Here is a 17,757-nt window from a genome sequence, read left to right as displayed (position 1 = left end):
TGAGCGCTCCTGGGCGGGTAGACACGCTGACCCGCCATGTTTCTGGTACTGGTGGTGACGGATGAGCTGAGACAGTTCCTGGTAAAGGCGAGGAGTGGGACAGGCCGCCTCATCCAGGTGCTGATCCGGAACGGTGAGTGAACTACAGCTAGAGAGAGAGAGACTGTTACAGAGGAAGCTATCAATTTGCGTGATAACATAATAATAATAATGATAATAATAAAAGTACAATACAGTAGTGATTATAATTTTTTGTATGTTTTTTTAGTTACCAGCAGTTAGTTTGGTTTAAAAACAAGCATGTGTTTGTTCCTTTAACCTTTCTTTAAACTTTTACCTGATCCCACACTCTCACAACTAGCCTACATAACTTATATGAATTCTTTATCCAATAAAAACAATGAACATAATCTATTGCATAAAAACATAATTTTATTTTTATCCATTATTACAAGTCAGGGACTGGCCTTTAAACTTTGGAAAAAATTGGCAATGAATTGACCAATAATAATAATTTAAGTAAAATAACATTATACATTTTAACTTTTCTGTTTTGAAGTGACTATTTTGTAGAAATAAATGATGTAATCTTTATAATATGTAAAGCCTAAATAAAAATAGAAACAATACCTTTAATGTTTAATGAGTTGCAATAATAAAATAAAAAAATTGAATGTTAACAAATTAAATATATCTAACTTATTAATTTTTTTTTTTTAATGTAATCAAATTAAATCATGAAAAAAAAAAAGTCTGATAAGGGAGAATAGAGCACAGTAAAAGAGCAGCACATGATAAATCAGAGAGTGATTTTATATTGGAGTGTTACAGGGTTTGAAAGCCGGAGCACTGAATGACCGGTCGTCCTGTGAAAAAAGCCGGCTGGTGCCAGAGGACCTCATAGTGTGAGGGGTTGGGGCGGAGGGGGGAGCTGTTATGGGGATGAACGAGTTCAGTAAGTAAGGTATGCAGGGTCGACACCAGGAAGGGCTTCAAATGGTAGGAGTAGAGGTTTGTACTTGATACTGGAGGATAAATGGGAACTGGTGAAGCTGTTATAAGATCTGCATGGTGTGTGTAGATTAATTTGTTTTGAATAAATTTTAGTATCCTCTGATGTTAAGCTCAACCATACGTTTTACTTTTTGTAGCCGAGACTTTTCTTAAAGTGAATCTAATCTTTAAAGTGGTTTAAATGGGAATCTAAGACCTCCAGTACAGTGATAACAGATCTCTGAGCCAAAAGTGCCTATGGTGACTGAGCTAAACTGGAGAGAAGCCTAAATTTAAATGGACTGAAATAGAAGTAAATAAATTACAATAAAAGCCTCTTGACTTGAAAATAAAATACAATTAAGTTTAATTAAGATTAAGTAAAATAGGGACTAGATAAACAATAGAAATAGTAAAGATCAAATAAAACCAAGAACAATTGAGTTAATTCAACATGACTGCTACTTTTGTCCAAACCCAAATCGTTTGCTGATGTTTGATCTAAATGTGTCCTTGAGTTACAGCTTTTCAGTAAACGTGACACAGCACCAGCACACACACACTGTCCCTTTGAAAAGTTCAATATTAGTAAATGGACTCCAGGATTGAACAACAGTAACCTGCATATCATTATTGCTTTCATGCAAAATCCTCATATCTCCAAAATATAAATTTTACAGAAGACTTTTAATGAAAGTAAATATGAAACAATTTCCAGGTAATGAGCCTCATTAGTTAGGAACATGGATGTATATTCATTGCTTATTTGTTTACATTTAACATTTAATGATCTATTATTCAATTAATTTCAAAATGTTACACACTTTGCATTGTATACAGGTATGGAATTTCACTTTCTGTGAGGTTTGAGTTTTAACATGGCTGAGATGAAGTAATACAGAGGAAGGGGAAAATATATTTCACAATGTATTTTGGTCTGAGTGAACACTAGTAAAGTCATGTGGTGATGCATCAGTTGATTTGGAAGGTGATTGGCTCATAAGGAATTCACTCTATACAGAAGTGTTTGTAGCCTGACAGATTGACTGATCTGTGTTGCAATGTGAGTGACTCTGCGTGTGCTTGTGTGTGCTGTGTGTTTGTGTGTGTGTGTGTGTGTGTGTGTGTGTGTGTGTGTGTTTGTGTGTGTGTGTGTGTGTGTTTGTGTGGTTTCCACTGTCCAGTGAAATGTTAGCCTACTATCAGATGACATGACTCGGATGCTCAGCCAGAACAGGACAGAACAGACAATTACATCTGAGTGAGCTCAGCTTACCTGAGTCATTTCTGTTTATGTGAGTTTAATACTTTCGTGACTGTTTCCCAAAATCCTCCTTAGTCCCCTGCTTTAGATTACGAAGTGAAGTTTTAAGTAGTTAATTATTAATTATATATGTAGACTCTGCATCTGCACTGATACCACAAAAGTGGCATTAGGTAAATGTTTATTATAAAGACTAAAATAACTGGTATTGCAACACTCATCATTTTTCCAAGTTTCCAAAATCCTTAGCCTTACGAATGTTTTGGAAACCTCACCCCTGATACTCATGAGGCATGAAGTGACCTGGGGTAGAGGGGTCACAGTCTTGCGAATGGCCAATCAGAGTAAAACAAATGAAATTTCTGAAGCCAGTAGTGATGTTATTAAGGCTGATCTTCTTGACTAGTTTCTTGTCCCTGCTTCTCACATGCTAGTCAAACAGAGTGTAAAGGGGTAAAATGTCTTTCTGACAGGATGCCAGACAGAGTGTCAGACTTTTGCATTATCATATTGCACACACTTTGCTAGTCAGACATTTAATTCAATGCTATCAGATGACTGGCTGCTGAAGTAGGAAAAGCCCAAAACAGGGCACTATCCTTTGTGTAATGCACTATTTTGTAAGTGTGCTACTATACAAAGGCAGTTGAAACATATACGGTGTGGAATGATTATATTTTTTTATTAATGTATTATTTACGTGCTGCTTGAAATATGTAATATAATAGAATAGAATAGAATATATCAAGATACTATGGCTTTTGGCCCACAAAATTGTGATTTTTAAGATATTTCAGACTAAAAAAAGTTCCTTTTTTAAAGATTTGTTTTTCAAAAACTATTTGCATTACCTTGATATTTTACCATAACAGAGTGAACAGATTGAGCTTTGCCTCAGCATTATGAGAAATATTCATTTAAATTAATATTCTTAATTGGTGATTATTAAGTGTCTTCATAGTATGAAGATTTTAATGTTTTCTTTTTAAAGGGACAGGATTATCTCAGGATTACAGGAAGTGTAGTACATTTCTGAACATGTTTAAATAGCTTGATCTGTTTTATGAAAATTATTAAATTAATAATCTAATTAAATGAATAATTGACTAAATATTTTTTTGATAATTTTGGCAAAAACCCACCCCCACATAAAAAACAGTATAAAAATGTATAAAATTGTATAAAATACATTATAATAATATATGCATTATATTAATATCGACCCCCTTTAAAAGATCAATTGAGAAAAGAAGTTAGTTAATGATCTGGTGTTGCTGCAGTTGGTCAGGTCTAGGTTCAGCAACAGTATATGCTGAAAGAATGAGGTCAGCTGACTACCTGAATATTCTGAATATAGATCAGGTTATTCCATCAATAGATTTTTTCTTCCCTGATGACATGGGCATATTCCAAGATGATAATGTCAGGATTCATGGGGCTGGAATAGTGAAAGAGTGGTTCAGGGAGCATGAGATCATTATTTTCACACATGGATTGTTTACCACAGAGTCCAGACCTTAACCCCATTGAGAATCTTTGGGATGTGCTGGAGAAGACTCTACCATCATCAATGCTGCAAGATCTTGGTGAAAAATTAATGAAACACTGGATTGAAATAAATCTTGTGACATTGCAGAAGCTTATCGAAACAATGCCACAGTGAATGTGTGCTGCCATCAAGCTAACTCGTGTAACACAAGCATACAGAATAATTTACTGGAATTATGAAATGTGTTCTATTTTTTATAGTGCTCCTGATTTCCCAGTGCATGGAATTTAGGTTAAGGGATGCAGAATCACAGGTCTATGGGTTTATTAAATCAAGAGGGTATTAGAGTAAAATCAATGTTGATTTATATTTATTTAAAGATCTAAAAATATTTTATACCAAATAATTTAGCTAATAATATTCTGGTAATCCCTTTTATACAGTTTGCCGCATTATTAAGTGCAACTTCCAGATTGAAATATGGGAAAACATTAAAAATGTATATGTTGTAGGGCAGCAATGATATGTTAGTTACTGGTTTATATGTAGTCATTTAAATGTTATTTTTCTTCAATGCTTACTTTTTTCAGATGTCTAAGATGTTAGTTCAGTATTGTGTATTCAGGTGATTGTTGTAAACACACTATTTGGGCCTTCACTTCAGACTCTCTGTCTAGATTTTGTGTGTGTGTGTGTGTGTGTGTGTCTGGGCTTGTTTTGGTTGTCTCCTGACCGTTGCATGTGGGTGAGTGGGCTGCTATTTGGATGGAGATATTTTCAGCGTGATTCAGTCAGGGAAGCTTCTGGCCAAAGTGGTCATAAGTCTTACAACTGGCCGAGCTCATCGGTCACATGCTTATCTGGTAGCTGATTGGCTGGAGACAGGGGGACGTCAGGGGCGACTGTTGTTTGGGGTCCATATTCCAGCACTTTGGTAAACAGTGACACAGGAAGTATGCTAGTCATTCTGAGCACCTTGGATTAGTCTTTTTTTATAGCAAATACTGTTTGTCATATGTGTGTGGATTCGTGTGGATCAAATTCTATATGTGTGTAGGTTAGTCTGCATGTGTGTGTAGTCGAGTGAATGGCTGATGGAAAGAATGCATCTGTGCTGATAGGCAGAATGCGTGCAGGCCTAGAATAGCAGTTGCTGCAAAAGACAGTCAGGAAATCCCCCACCAAGGTCATATTGGTGCGTGTGTGTGTTCATGATGTGCACACTATTGACACATCTTGTCCTCATTTAGAGGCTATTTCGGTGAAGTGTAAATTCTCGCAATCAATCGACACAATTTTCAGATGCTTTAAGTCATCGGGCCTCGACAACAGCAGCACTGGTCTGATGCAACATCATAACATGTGAAGTCAGGTTGTTTTCAAACTGCTGCTTAGTCTTTAAACAGGGACAAATAAGACCAAATTAAAGGAAAAGTCTTATGATAGAAGGGTTTATAGAGTGGCATAAAGTACTTTAATTCTAAAACATTAATTCAGTTGCAAACTGAATAAAAACAGGATAATAGTTTTTTTTTTTAAATACAATGTATCCAAACCATTACAGTCATTAACAGAAGTAAAGCTGAATAATTTGGTCTTTATTTAACAGCTATTAACAATAGAGTGAATGGAAGTGAATGGAAGTTGAGAATTATTTGTTAATATTATCTGTCTTCCCTTCTTCCTTCCCAGCTAAATGAAAACATTACAAGAACATTTAGCAGTATTTTAAGAAAAACTTCCAGGAATGATAGACTGTAATTTAGCAGAAATAATATCCCAGGAACATTCTGATAATGTGTGATGTAAAACGTTATTATAACATTTTCCCCCACAACATTCCCAGCTAGATGAATACTAACAGTATGAAAGACATTGACATTGAAGTGACGTTACCAGAATGCTTAAAATGTTAAATAGCAACATTCTAAGAACGTCCAGAACACTTGACAGATTGATCCACTCTATTGGATAAAAGCTTCTGCTAAATGTAATGTAATGTGAATATTGAAAGCTCTAATAGAGTTAATTGTAACTTACAGAAGCGTTCTACTAACTGAACATTGTTAGCTGGGTCCCTGCCTATCCCCTAAAGCAGGGGTTTCTCCTGTAGTTAAGGGTACTATAAAATAAGAGTGTTCTTCTATAACATGTTTTGATATGCCCTTGAATTTGTTGTTTTCTTAATGATAGAATAATCAATGTATGTATTCAGGCCCTTAGTCAACAAAACAGCCCCAAACCCTGATGCTTCCTCCACCATGCTTCACAGTTGGTGTGTTGAAGTGTTTTTTTTTTTTCAGAGAACAACAAAAACTTCAACATTTGCCAAATCTGTCCTTAGAACTTTTCTAAAAGCACTGTATAACATCCAGGCGGTCTGGGCTAAAGTGGCTTCCTTTGTAGCATTTTTAAAATAATGAAGAATCAATATAGGTTTCTGTATTTTTTAGCCGATACCCTTAAGCTCTTTTCTATAACCTCTTTTCAGGATTTCCTGTTGGACTCTTGGTCATGAGCAGTTTAACTCTCTGGATATTAATAGTTTAGTTAAACTGCGTTTGTCTATAATTGTAAACATATTTAAAATATAAGACAGAGTTGAGGTGTATTCAGAAAAACGTATAGCTATAAACAGCCACTCTGAGCCACTGTATTATCGTACCATTCCCATCTGTGACTGTTCACACATTCGCACCTACCATGATATAATAAGTGTAATATAATGTAGCAGTTAAATTCTGTTAGAATGTTAATAATAGATTATTATATTATTATATTACTCTTATATATAAGACATACGTCAGCTGTGTTACAGTACATTTGGACTTGGCTGCAGACATCAGCTTTCTCAGATGTTAATGGTTCTGGACACATGCACAACTTTTACATACGATATTAAATATATTTTAAATTAATATATAGTTTACTGTTCAGCAGAAGCACAATAGCAACATTTTTTAAAAACACAAATTACAATCACAATTAAATTTCAGTTGCAACTGTATCTGAGTGGCTGCTCACAGACTGAAAACAACAGGGTACAGGAGCTAGATATGATATAAAAAATAAAAACTTTTAATAGCTCTGTCAGCATCATGCTTATTGAGGTTACAGAGACTGCAGGAGTTAATTAGTGCCTGCAGACAACTTGTGCACATGTGCACACATACGATCTGTGTGCAGAGTGTAAAACGAGACAGAGCACATGAATCAGCTGTAAGATCTAGTATACGATGTCACTGTTGATGTGATAATCCATGACACATGATTTGGAGTGTGGGCCTGCTGCCACTGCTGAAAAAATCCTAATGTTTGGGGAAACACTGCAATATATTTTAAACAAAATTATCCCCATTTTTTGTCATTTTCAGATGCATTATTATTATTTTTTTTTTTTATCTTATAGCCTGTGTTAAATTAAACAAGCTCATAGTTAATCATGTTTACATGAAAATTGGAACTATATGGTAATGGTGCACTGCCTTTAACAGACAGACTAGCTTTTCTGTCATTACCACTCAATACCACAGCTGAGTCACATTTATGTAAAATTCTGTAATATTATTTGTAATATCATACCAGTCTAATCTCAAATGTTCAGTGATGATTTTCTGAGGAATACATTTTTTGCTTTTTAAATTATTCTTTTAAAAAATGTATACTTTAATATGTCAATGTAAGAATATACAGCTATGAAAATTAAGAAAATTAAGAGACCACTTTAGTTTCTAAATCATTTTTAGAATTTAATTTTGCTATTTATAGGTATATGTTTGAGTAAAATAAAAAAGAAAAAATCTATAAAATATAGAAAACATTTCTCCAAAATTCCAAATAAAAAACTGTCATTTAGAGCACTTATTTGCAAAAAAATAAGAAATGGCTGAAATAACAAAAAGATGCAGAGCTTTTAGACCTCAAATCATGCAAAGAAAACAAGTTTTATATCAAGTTATATATATTTGGTGGAATAACCCTGTTTTTTAATCACAGTTTTCATGAATCTTGGCATATTCTCCTCCACCAGTCTTATACACTGTTTTTGGAGAACTTTGTGCCTTTACTCCTGGTGCAAAAATTCAAGCAGTTCAGTTTGGGTTGATGGCTTTTGATCCTTCATCTTCCTCTTGATTATATTCCAGAGGTTTTTAATTTGGTAAAATCAAAGAAACTCATGATTTTTAAGTGGTCTGTTGTGCTGTGTGTGTGATATGAGCTGTTCTGTGTGTTTCAGAGCAGCTGGTGCTGGGGGCGTACCGAGAACCGTCTCAGTCCTGGGAGAAAGATTATGACAACTTCCTGCTTCCTCTGCTGGACCCTCAGGAGCCCTGCTACATTCTCTATCGCCTCGACTCCCAGAATGCACAGGGCTATGAGTGGCTCTTCATTTCGTGGTCACCTGACCAGTCTCCAGTGTGTAATGCATCTATGTATAAACTAAATAAACACACATTAAAAAACCTTTTTCATAAAAAAAATAAAATATCTCTACTGAACTAAAGTTCTTTGTTCTCTCGCTCTTCGTAGGTCAGACAGAAGATGCTGTATGCTGCCACTCGTGCAACAGTGAAGAAAGAATTTGGAGGAGGCCACGTCAAAGATGAACTTTTTGGCAATGTGGAGGTATCTGCAAAGATTTAATTGCCTTAAAAATGCATAAAATTATCTACCAATTTTATGGGAGCAGTGGGGTAGACTCATGACTTTCTAGGCATTCAGCGAGGACAGTGTTAGTGTGGCTTTATTATTTTAAAAAATATCTGAAAACAGCCTTTGTCTTTTACTGTGCCTTTAAGAATGATATAGAATAAGCAAGCACAATGGTCCAGTGGGCTAATTGCTGCCACTATGTTTGGGAGATCACTGACTGGAGTCCTAATGAGTGAGTTGGGTAATGGGCCGTGTAAATTTGGGGAGAAAATGTGAAAAATGTGAAATAAAATGATAAAAAAAAAGGTTTTTAGTAGCTGTCCTGCATTGTGCCTCATTTAAAAGGCACACAAAAGTTAACAGTATTTATACATTACTTTAAACTTCGGTGTCCTATAGTAAAGGCACTTTAAAACAGCATTATTTTGCATGTTTACCTTAAAATAACAGCTTCAAAATCATGTTAATTCTGCATTAAACTGTAGTAGGGAAGAAAAAGCAGTTAATCAAAGCTCAGTACCTCAAGGACTTCTTTAAGTTGGAGAACCATTCCAGGTTCTACCTCAGGAAGTCGACTAAGAGAATCAGCCAGGAGTGGGAAAAGTTGTCGTCAAAGCAAAATATGCTGCTTTATAGAATCCAAAGTACAAAATGTATTTTGGCTTGTTTAACACTTTTTTGTTTGCATATCTGTTCTTTCATAGTTTTGATGTATCTAATGTTAATCTACAGTTGGAATTTAATACGTAATTAAATCAGTAAATAAGTAAATAGATCAGAATAAGCAATACTGATTGGGACTACATCAAAACACATAAAAACATTACATTTCAAATCTCTCAATATGGTTTAAGTACATTTGAATAGTTACTTATTGTTGTGTACTTATTTTGTCGTGTTTGATATTAATTTCCATTAGGATGATGTGAGTCTACAGGGTTACCTGCGGCATGTGTCCTCCAGCTCAGGCCCTGCTCCTCTCACAGCTGCTGAACAAGAGCTGCAACGAATCAAAATCACTGAGGTTAAAATCCCTTTTCCTCTTTCAGGACACACTAACACAAGACACATCACATAACCACATAATAATTACTGTATTCCTTCAGCAAAACATGTTAAATATTTGATAATATTAAAATTAAAAAACAAAATAACATTAATATCGTAACACATTTAACACATTTAATATTTTAACATATTTATAGACCATTTAGATTGTAATATTTTCAATATTCTGTCTTTACAGGGCATGGTTAAGCAGGTGAGTGTCTGTTAAGTCCTGAATGGGCTTTGATACTGTGTGTGGCTTCAGTTCTCTTCATGTACTCTCCAGTGTAAATGATGTTGCAGTGTATGAAAAGATGCTCTTAGTAATACTTCATATAGAGTTAAGGCAGGACACATTGACATAAGCACATTTCAAAAAAAAAAATTCATATTCTCTGTTTAATGTGCTGAGAAACTTCAGTAATAGTAAATGACAAATACACCATAGACCATGCAATCAGTTCAGTAGCTTAATTCACTGATCAATACTAAAGCCCACTGCTGGCAGGTAGAAGGAGGCATGATTTGTCTGCGTTTTTCTGTTTCTGTTTCTGGTATTAGTATATCAAAGGTGTTACATTTCTTAAATTATGTCTTTATATAAAAAAACATATTCTGTTGAAATATAATAAAATCCTAATCTTAAAATATTTTAATAGAATAGTTGTGTTAAGTTCAATTCAGTTTAATTCAGTTTTATTCTCATAATATAGGGTTGTACAGTACAACAAAACTGTCACGCAGGCCAAACCAAGGACAGACACTCGCAGATACCAAATGCACAATTTATTAACAAGGACACTAGGCTTACAGGGGTAGTTGGGGACAGGCAGGGTAGTCAGTAACAGAAACACAGCAAAAAAACCTCATACCAGAGCGTGAAAGGCAAAATGGGGTCATTCACAGGGAATCCAACAGGAAAAAAGGGCAAGGCAAAAAAAAAAAAAAAGTAGTGACAAATACAAAATTTAACAAAGGCAAAAACAAATAAAGCACGTTGTAGAAGTGCTAGCTAACTAGATTCAATACTCGGAAATAAACTAAGGACACTGAGGGGTGATTATACTAAACAGACCAGGTGTGTACAATCAGATGCTGGGAAAGCAGGAATGCTGTAGCGTTCGGTGTGGGTGCATGCTGGGAATTGGAGTCTTTGTTGTGTGAATCAGTGTCCAGAGCAGGCAGACTGACAGAAACACTGCAATCCAATGCAGTAAAAAAAATAAAGGACATAGTGGTGCATGAAAAACAGACGAAACATAAAATAAATAGGATAAGCAATAAATACAAGACAATCAAAAAAACCCACTATAAATACAAATATGTACATGTGCTAATGTGTTGTGATTTGGTGCAAACTTAGTTACTATAGTAATAAAAAAACTGTAATGAATATGTAGTCTGTTGATTACAGTTGGGTGTATGTGTGTATTAATGCCAGAGTACAGTATGTTCAAGAGTACTATGTTGAGATAGATCAGATCTGGTGTTGGAAACAGAACAGCATATGTCATGTTAACAGTGTGAACAGTGCATGTAATGAGTATAGCAGCAGGTAGCAGCAGTGTTTAGTTCGAGACTATTTAAGTACAGCAACTTAAGCACAGCTAAACAAAGGTTTTGTGCCTTGAAAAACAGCACATTTGTGAACAATATTTCCAAGATCAAAATCAGAGAAATATGTCATGTTTTCCAGACATTCTGGAACTCATTATGTGTATTCATAATGTGTATTCCTATCTACTGTAAAAAAAAAAAAAAAAAAAAACTATGCATCACTGCTTGATTCATTTAGACTGGAATGTGAGCACAGACAGCACAGCACTGTTTCAGCTTTCATATTCTACCATGTTTAAAAATCAGCATGTCTCCCAGTCATTTCATTTATGATATTTGTATGTGTGTCTCCCCTGCAGGTGAAAACTGAGATCAATGTGGAAACTAAGCATCAGACTGTGCAGGGCCTGGCCTTTCCCCTACAGGCAGAGGCCAAGCGTGCTCTACAGCAGCTGAAGGAGAGACGCATTAACTACATCCAGCTGGTAAAACCACAGCACACACTAACACACTTTCTAGGAAACTACTAGAAAATAAAAGAAAACAACTGATATGATCATCTTGTCCAATACTGATCATACTCTATTAGTTTACAATGGTCAAGAATAATAACACACTCCATTGGTTTATATAAAAAGTGCATTACTGGCTGTTGTTATTATTGTCTTTTTTACTTATACAGAGCTTTATATATCAAAATGACATACATCTTAAAATTAGTAACATCAGCCTACTGACCTCAACTCACAACACAAACAGCTTTTGTCTGGATGGGATGTCTGGTATGTGTTCATGTGATTGTCAGGCAGGAATCTGACCCAGAGCCTGACGTTGTTATGTATGTTATGATGCAGTTATAAATAGCATCACATTCCTCAAATATATTTTTGTTTGGTTAAAGATATAATCCTATAAATTTACATCAGGAAGTTTATTATTCAGTTACTTCCTACAGTTATTCTGAAATTATAGGAATAAAGGATTGAAAACTGAGCATTCATATTCTTACAGCTACTTAACATATTGTGCATTGGTTCTTTAGTGAAAGGGTCTCCATTAAAACCTGTACATATATTTATATATTAGTTGGTTTCAAGTATAAATAAAATAAAAAAAAAACACACAATTCGTTCACTTCTTTCTATATTGAAAAAATATCTGTAAAATGCATTTACAAATACACTTGAAGCTTGCACTGATATTGTTTGAAATTGATTACGACAGTATGTAAAGAGGCGTTGCTGACTTAACATGACACATTTGCTAGTCCTCACCCACCTCATGCAGCAAAATTATAAAAATACATTAAAAAAAAAAATTATTTATTCACTATCTATGGGATATTTCTGTGTATATTTCAAATAGTTCCAGTCCCACATTGACTTATATTTTAGACGTGGGATGCAATCAATGCATTTCAAGTAATCTGTCAAATGAATGCATTATTTCTTCTATGATTAAAATAATCGAAATAACTCATTAAAAAAAATTAACGGTGATTATTCACCTTTCTTGGATCTCTTTGCCCCAGCGCAACAGTTTCAGTCACTATAACATGAAACAGCTCTTCTTAGCCACCTAATGGCACATTTTGTCACTTGCAGGTAACATAAAACAAAATAAGCGAGCGGCATTGAACTCTGAAAGCAAATACTATCTCAGCAAAAAGTGCTGATTGTGATGAATCAATCAAAGAGCATGTCATTCATTAGATATATTGTTTAATCACTTCATAGCGCTAAATTAAATATAAATATTGTGTGTGTGTGCATATTGCATCAGAGGTTGGACACAGAGAAGGAGACGATTGAGCTGGTTCACACTCGGCCCACAGAGACACACGACCTGCCCTGCAGAGTCCCCACAGACACGCCCCGCTACCACTTCTTCCTCTACAAGCACGCCCATGAGGGAGCCTACATGGAGTCTGTGGGTACGAACCTGAGCTCTATCTTATTTTCAACTACCATTTAAAAGTCTGGAATCAGTATTTTCAAATATAAAAGAAACGTATACAAAAAAATAGAAATAAGTGTGCCTGGAATGATTATATGAATCTAAAATAACCTCTCTCTCTCTCGCTTTCTCTCTCTCTCATGCTCTGATCTCAGTGTTTATCTACTCGATGCCGGGCTACAGCTGCAGTGTTAAGGAGAGGATGCTGTATTCCAGCTGTAAGAGTCGGCTGCTGGACGAGGTGGAGCGAGACTACCACATAGAGGTGGTCAAAAAGGTACGAACCGTCTGTCTTTACTCTGATCAATGTGTACTTCAGTAATACTAAGGTGTTTAAAACCTCCAGCAGCACTGCTGCTGCAGTGGTCCTAAGGGGTCCTGACCACTGACGACCTGAGTGAAAGGAAGATAATAAAGTATGCAGAGAACCATGTGGACTATTTGCTCAGTGGAGCTGGAAAAAAAACAGGTGTAGAAACAAGGAGGTGGTCATAATGTTATGCTTAATTGGTGTAATTTACAATGGCCTAAACTCTAGTAGTTTTAGATAAACAGGGCTTTACCTACTAATATAACAGTGATAACTGTTTTTAGTGTCTCTTATACTCAAACAGCGTTTATATCCTACAAAAAAACATAATCATAAAATTAGTAATGTTAGCCTACTCACCTTAACTCAACACAAATCATAGAAAATATCAATGGGAAACAATTAGCAAATCAACCATAAAAAAGTTAAGAGAACAGAATGAGTTCAGAATAAATCAAACAAGGTAAGATCAGAGAGGAAATAGAAAAATAAACAGTGGAGAACCTCACTGATAAGTATGTATTCCTACTGTCAACACAGCAAATGCACCCTGTACTCTATTCATAGTGAAAAAGCTTCCAATACAAAGTAACAAAGTAGCATGTCTCATCAAAGAGAGAAAGAGAGAGCACAGCTGTTCCTCCACTCCAGTCCTCAGTGCCCTCACTGAGTCATGTGAGCTAAATTTCGTACTAAAGTTTAGTCACGTGTAATTTGTGTGTGTTGGGACAAAATGTTTCCATGATAAAAGGAAATAATGAACAGTCTGTTTGAGTGGGAACATTTTCTGGCCCTCATGAGAAAAACTCTTGCCCCTTTCTAAAAATGGCCAAAGATTTCCAGTCACAGCTAGTCTTAGAGTACAGTACTAACAAAAACGAGCATGTATTTTTATCAATTTGAAAGAAATTGTTCCTTAGACAGGGATTAAGGGATTAAGCCTAATTTGTTACGGGATAGGGTGGTGTTGGATCCAAGTGCAGAGCAAAATGGTTGTTTGTTTTGGGATATTTATAATTATTTGATTACTCAATTGTTTCTGATATTTATAAATATGTTTTAATATTGTTTGTGTCAAAAGGGTGTGCTTGTGGAACTTGGTTTGTTTTTCCACAGAGGAAACTGGAAAATAGGTGGAAAACAAAACTCTGAAGAGGTGCACAAAAAAGGCGGGAAACAGAACAAAGGAAATGCCACAAAATGGCATGTACAACTGAAACACAGCTTTTTAGCTTCAAATAACTCAAACCAAAACACAATCAAACTCAAAACTTCTTTTCTTCTTTCTTTCTTTTATTTTCTTTTATTTTCTTCTGTCTTTCTTTCTTTCTTTTATTTTATTTTCTTACACCCTCTGTTACCGGTCACCCCTCTTTAAAGGTGCAACGAGAATGAGTGGTTTGACTGGGCTTTATATAGAGTGCTGCACAGGTGTCGCTGGTTGCCACTGATCACCGCTGGGGATTCTGGGACTTGGAGTTTCGGGACCCAATGCCACTTCTTTTTCCCCTCTGTTGCCCAGCTCCCCTGCTGGTGGCCAGTGGTGCAGCACTGCCCATCACATAATTGTAGACCATTTTTTCCTTGCAACAGAATTTCTCCACTCAAAATGCTCTGTAGTCCAAGACTAGGCTTAAACATTGTCTGGAAAACTGCCTTAAAATATTAAAGACTAAACAAATTAATTTAAGGAATAATTACAGTGATTACAGTTTAGTCTGTATGCTACTGAAGTACAGTAGGTCAGTGTAGCAGTGTAGACTTTTGTTTGATATAGTTTGGTGAAGGCCTGTCACGATAATGATGTATTTTTAATTTATCATTCATAATGTGTCTATGATCTTGATCATTTTTACTGAAAAAATTCTAATTTCCCAGTGTGTTCACTTAATGAGGCGAGTCCATTAATGTGAATGAGCTTATGTGAATGTATATTCCAATGTATATTCTAATGGCTGAATATTCTATACATTATTGTGATGATATGCATTGTGCTATTATATAATTATTATATTAGTGGCATACAATTATCTTTAAATGACAATGTGTCATCCAAAACAAATAGTTATCATGATACAGCTTTTGTGCTATGCGAGCCTAAAGTGGGACTGATTATGAATTAGGGGTGGGCGATATGGCACTAAAATAATTTCACGATATTTCATGGTATTATCGCGATAACAATACTTTTGCTGATATAATTTCAATAATTTCAAGAATACACTACTGCAACAAAATGAAAATTTCATTTTATTATTGCATACGATTTATGTCACACCCCTACCTGAGATATAAGTAAAATAAATGATACTGGACAAACATAATCTGTTTCTAGTAGATATATAATGGAAAATGAAAACAGTGTAAAAAAGGTAGTATCCTGATGTAATAATTGGGGGTGGGTGATATGCCAAGATATTTTTAGAGTATAATATCGTTCATGATTTTAAAAAATGTTGGCGATATTATCGCCTACGATATGATATGGCACACCCCTAGTATGAATATTATATAGTACCCAGATAAAATCTAAATAGTTGTGACAATATTTGACAGTGCTACTTTGACAATAATGTCAAATCTCACACAGTTTATTCCATTTGTGCTGTCAGCCCTCAGCAGCACTCAAACTATTAACAGTATTAATCCTATACTGATAATTAATGCTTCATCAAAATATTTTTTTTTGTTGTGCAGTATTTTTTACCCTTTTAAAGAACAGGTTTTATTGTGTGCCCACTGTAGTGGACAACAAAAATAACTGCTTACCACTATTACCAAGTTTTATACTTTAGGAAGTAACATATGTAGGTGACTTATTCACATACTTTCACTCGTTCACCAATTCAACCAATAAATTAATTATAACCAGACTCTTCCTAGATTATGTACTAAATATTTAAGGGTTTAATGGGCTGTGTAGACAAGTGATGAAGTGATCAAAGATAATAATACTCATGCGTTTGTATGTGTGTTTTTCTATGCAGTTGGAGATAGACAGCGGTGATGAGTTGACGGAGGAGTACCTGTATGATGAGGTTCATCCTAAGCAGCAAGCTCACAAGCAAGCCTTTGCCAAACCCCGCGGCCCTGCAGGCAAGAGAGGAAACAAACGGCTCATTAAAGGAGGAGGAGAAAACGGAGAGAATAGCTAGAGAGAGAGAGAGAGAGAGAGAACCGACGCAGATTGTTGTCTCTGTGAATCTGGAGCTGTTTGCTGAAGCAGAACAGCCTGTCAGCTTGTGAGGAACAGGCTGGAACAGGCTGCAATGTGGTTTCCTGTTGTTGTTGTTATTCTTTGTGATTGTGATTTTTTTGATTTGTACTTCTTTGGCTTGTGTTGATCTTGTATTGAAATGTCTTTTTTTGTGGCAGACTTTTGTGCACACATCAATGAGGAAAAGAGAAAACTCAGGAATTCATTGTGTCTCTGTGAACTGTCTGTCCACATACTGTCATTTATTCTGAGGGGGAGATACTGAAGTTGACAATCAAACACCCACACATACGGTCACAAATAATTGAGGATGGGTGACACCTACAGTTGGTGTCAAATCGCTGGTGAACAGCCAAGGGTTTTGATGTGTTTTGTGATATTTTCTTGATGTTTTCTATAAAAAAAGAGAAAATTTGTTTAAAGTGAAGACATAGAAATACTCTCTCGTACAAACATTACATTTCTCTCTCTCTCTCATACATACATACACACAAACTACACCCATATAACAGCCAAGTGAACAAATCACAATATCATTAGATCATTTGTGAGCTGACCAATTGGTTATAGAGTGGACACAGCAGCACTGAACATGTTGCGCTCCTGTTGGCAGATGGGCTTCTGAATTCAGCAGTGCATTAAGAGTGCATGAGTAAGATTACGGGCTGTTTTTAATATGTGCTACATGGCTGACTGCACACTGCCTGATTTGCTTTGCCATACACTAGCAGTACAGGCCTATTCATGTGTGCACATGCTCCAGCCATTCTCCTGCTGACTTCAGACGCACTCAGTGTCTTGTGTCAAACATCCTTTTGTGTGAATAGCTGTTACTAATAATCAGAGAATTCCAAATAAAATATTTATTTATTACTTTCCTGTCTGCTGGCTACTCCATTCAGTACTTTTTGACTGATGTAAAAATGAGTTTATAATTAAATGTGCTTAGGCGCTTGTGGCTGAATGCAGTCAAATCCTCACATAGGTGTTTATGGGACATTCCAGGATTTTGGTACATTTCGGGGGTGGTCACTTCTGAAAATTTGATCTTCAATTTGATCATTTTTAGTCATATTTATTAAACACAGGTAATAGACTATCAAAAAAGAATGATTCGTCAAGCTCAGGTATCAAAGCAGTTTTTTTATTAGATTATGCAATATATTTGGTAACTTACAGTAACAGGGTTGCGAGTAACAGGGTTGCAAACCTAAGTTGTGGTTTACCCAAGGAACAGATGCTAACTGTAAAATTTAGCTATGTATACAAGA

General features: G+C 35.5%; 1 protein-coding gene across 2 annotated transcripts; it reads left to right on the top strand.

The window, feature by feature from the left end:
• The first annotated feature begins 36 nt into the window (after positions 1 to 36).
• On the top strand, positions 37 to 17,359 carry LOC103022587 (twinfilin-2). 2 transcript variants are annotated; one of them, XM_007254350.4, is made up of 9 exons: positions 37 to 133; positions 7,984 to 8,162; positions 8,277 to 8,372; positions 9,319 to 9,423; positions 9,646 to 9,660; positions 11,363 to 11,488; positions 12,786 to 12,936; positions 13,115 to 13,236; positions 16,257 to 17,359. In XM_007254350.4, the coding sequence occupies exons 1-9, from the start codon at positions 37 to 39 to the stop codon at positions 16,422 to 16,424; spliced, it is 1,059 nt and encodes a 352-aa protein (XP_007254412.2). In that variant the 3' UTR covers positions 16,425 to 17,359. The 2 variants fall into 2 exon arrangements, with proteins under 2 accessions (XP_007254412.2, XP_007254414.2); XM_007254352.4 differs by lacking the exon at positions 9,646 to 9,660.
• The last annotated feature ends 398 nt before the right edge of the window (positions 17,360 to 17,757 follow it).

This window comes from Astyanax mexicanus, chromosome 5 (assembly GCF_023375975.1).
Source record: "Astyanax mexicanus isolate ESR-SI-001 chromosome 5, AstMex3_surface, whole genome shotgun sequence".
Taxonomy (NCBI): domain Eukaryota; kingdom Metazoa; phylum Chordata; class Actinopteri; order Characiformes; family Acestrorhamphidae; genus Astyanax; species Astyanax mexicanus.
The sequence above is the reverse complement of the archived record's forward strand: the minus strand, read 5'-3'. Positions and strand labels throughout refer to the sequence as shown.